We start from the raw sequence: 2836 nt of genomic DNA, 5'->3' as shown, positions 1-2836 counted from the left end.
GGTGCCGCCGGCGGGTACTTCGCCGCGTACCGCGCACCTCCCAGTATGTTTCGTTTGTTCGACTCCTATGTTTTGACCTGTGTACCACGGCCATATGCTTACTTGGCTTCTGTGTGTATGATGGAACTGGGCTGTCATATACTTGATCGACGTCTGAATTCTTGTGAATGGAACCACCGTGACCGGCTTCCTACCAGAGTCCGCGCGTTTCCAGTACTCCCGGCATCTGGCCGAGGGCACCTCATACCCTTGAGGGTCTGGACTACCGACTCCGCAATTATGCTCTTCATCGGGCGTCGTCCTCGGCGAGTGCAACAGATCTGCCGCCGTCCTTTGGCCGCCGCCTCCCGGCTGAGCGCAGCCTCCGGGGACGCATTTCGCCGTCCTCGGGTGGTCGAAGCACCGCACCCCGCGCTCGTATGAGACTGCCCACATCTACATGTACAGGCTGTGACCGAGGATGCGTCGAGTGGAGGTGGGAGGCGGGATGGTGGAGGCGACGTTCACGCCCGGCTCGCTTGGTGCACATGACGGCCATAGTGATGGCAGAACCAGGAGTGCCTGTCTGGAGAACGTGTCGCGTTATGCTCGAAGCTTTCGTCACTACAGAACCTGCATCATGACTCCGCGCTTGCGTACGTCCACCGCGCTGTTCTTTTACTGCGTACATCGCGGTTCTATGTTTCGGCGCCTATGTGCAGAACGTGAGAACCCGGTGCGGCAGGTGGAATCGGAGCGTAACGATGATCAACTGGCAACGTGCTGCTGAGTCACCTGCACTCTGACCCAGGCCCCAAGACCTCGTCCTCATCTCCCACCATCGACGTTCATGAGCCCGCACCACCATTGTTCCTTGCACTTCGCACAATCTGCTTTGCCAACATCGACTCGTCCTTGAATCTGCTTCGTTTCTCATACTCTACGTGAGACCGTCTCTGATCTCCACCATACGCTTGATTCTAATCCTCCATGTTCAGGACAATGTGGCTGCTAGATACCGCGCGCGCCAACCTCGAGTTCTTTCCCCGTTCTTATGACATTCCCGGCGGATATGCCATCTTATCTCACACCTGGAGCGCTGTGGAAGATGGCGGGGAGGACTCGTTTCAGTTCGTTCAAGAGCTTAACAAAGAGGCCAACGCGGAAATATCTTCGCACAAACAGCTTCCGACCATAACACTTGACGCTCTCAGTAGGTTCTGTCCGACTCCGAATGCCCTACGTGATAAATCTCATGTACAACGGGGCATACTAGATGAGCATTTTTCACTCGCGCTTGCAGAGGAGAGACGAGCGCGTCAGAAACTAGAACAACAAGTGACGGAGCTCATCAATCTCATCAATATGAGTGGACTCCCGCAGGCGCCGTCTTCTCGTCAAGATGCACCCCGTATGTGGCTATCAAACTTGGCCCCAGAATATCCAACTCATGCTTCAATTTCACTGTGATAGTAACAGTGTCTCTCCGCACTCCCGCTGAACCTCCTGCCCCGCTCCAAAGTTCTCAGCACACCGTCCCCTCTTCCCCACCGTGGTTCAACCCCCGAGACCGGTTGTCTCCCAAAGTACGCGCGTTTCTCGAGCGTGCGGAGAAAGCTGGGTACCGGTACGCTTGGGTCGACACGTGCTGCATCGACAAGACGAGCAGCGCGGAGCTCACCGAGGCGATCAACTCCATGTTCGAGTACTATTCGTGCTCCGCCGTCTGTTATGTCTACCTCAGCGGTGTCTCCTCCGAACACTTCGATCCCGCGCACGATGGTCATCTGGATTTCCAAGGACAGCTCCGGCAGTGGTGCCGATGGTGTCGCCGCGGCTGGACCCTCCAGGAGCTCATCGCGTCACCGGTCATACTGTTCTTCTCTGAGGAGTGGACTGTAATCGGTTCTAAACACGAGCTCGCCGAAATCTTGGAGGAATCCACCGGGGTTCCCGCCACCGTCTTACGCTTCGAAAAACCAATCACAGACATGTCCGTCGCGGCACGCATGTCCTGGGCATCACACAGGACGACCACAAGGCCCGAGGACCGCGCGTACTGCCTCTTTGGGCTCTTTGGAATCAACATGCCGACGCTCTACGGCGAGGGCGGCGACAATGCGTTCTACCGGCTCCTCGAAGAAATCATGAAAACGACGCGCGACACAACCATCTTCCTTGTTGGAGATTCCTTAGTATATCGCAGCTGGAACGAAATACTAGAACGCTACTCCGAACTCCGGGAAGGAAGTTACAGCTGCTATCTATTTCCATCCTCGCCACTGGAATACGTGAAACATCTGTGTAACAACCTCAGTTTCAAGATCAATCCTCTATATGACTATCATGACCGTAAAAACGAAGTGCGTTCTTTGTATGTCGCCGCCGTCCTCGTTGACATTGTCCTCCCAGGATACGCTACCAACACCCTCGGGCCTTCGTTACCCTACTTTCAACATATCTCCCGATGGGTTGATTCTCACTGGGCTTGTCACGGTAGTTCCCAATACCACTCAGGACCCGGATGCCCTGCTCGTTGACATCTCCTGCACCTGGCACAACGATATTTCCGGGGCTGACACTCCATGCTACCTCCTCCTTGAATCACAGTCCCAAGGCTTGTACGCGCCACCAGGGAGGGATCGCGTTGTCATCTTCGAGGAGCCCTTGCCCACCGATCTACTCTGGAAACGGGCCGAAATACGCGTGCAACACCGGCCGTCGCACCATCGAAGAGGCTTCCGATACCATTCGCTTTTCAACCTGCAGACGTTCTGCGCCGACGGCCTGTCCTCGCCGAGCGCCCCCTTCCGCCTCTCTTTCGCAAACCTGTTGTCTCTGCACCCTCTCACGCACC

The 2836-nt window shown here is 56.0% G+C and overlaps 1 protein-coding gene across 1 annotated transcript; it reads left to right on the top strand.

The window, feature by feature from the left end:
- Nucleotides 1–981: 981 nt before the first annotated feature.
- BXZ73DRAFT_52900 (heterokaryon incompatibility protein-domain-containing protein) lies at nt 982–2519 on the top strand (the record flags this gene model as incomplete). The annotated part of the gene is made up of 2 exons (XM_048020894.1): nt 982–1113; nt 1509–2519. The coding sequence occupies 2 exons, from the start codon at nt 982–984 to the stop codon at nt 2517–2519; spliced, it is 1143 nt and encodes a 380-aa protein (XP_047873973.1).
- Between the last annotated feature and the right edge of the window lie 317 nt (nt 2520–2836).

The sequence above is a fragment of the Epithele typhae genome (genome assembly GCF_022376455.1).
Source record: "Epithele typhae strain CBS 203.58 chromosome Unknown BXZ73scaffold_62, whole genome shotgun sequence".
Lineage (NCBI taxonomy): Eukaryota > Fungi > Basidiomycota > Agaricomycetes > Polyporales > Epitheliaceae > Epithele > Epithele typhae.
This window is presented reverse-complemented; position numbering and strand designations above follow the sequence as displayed.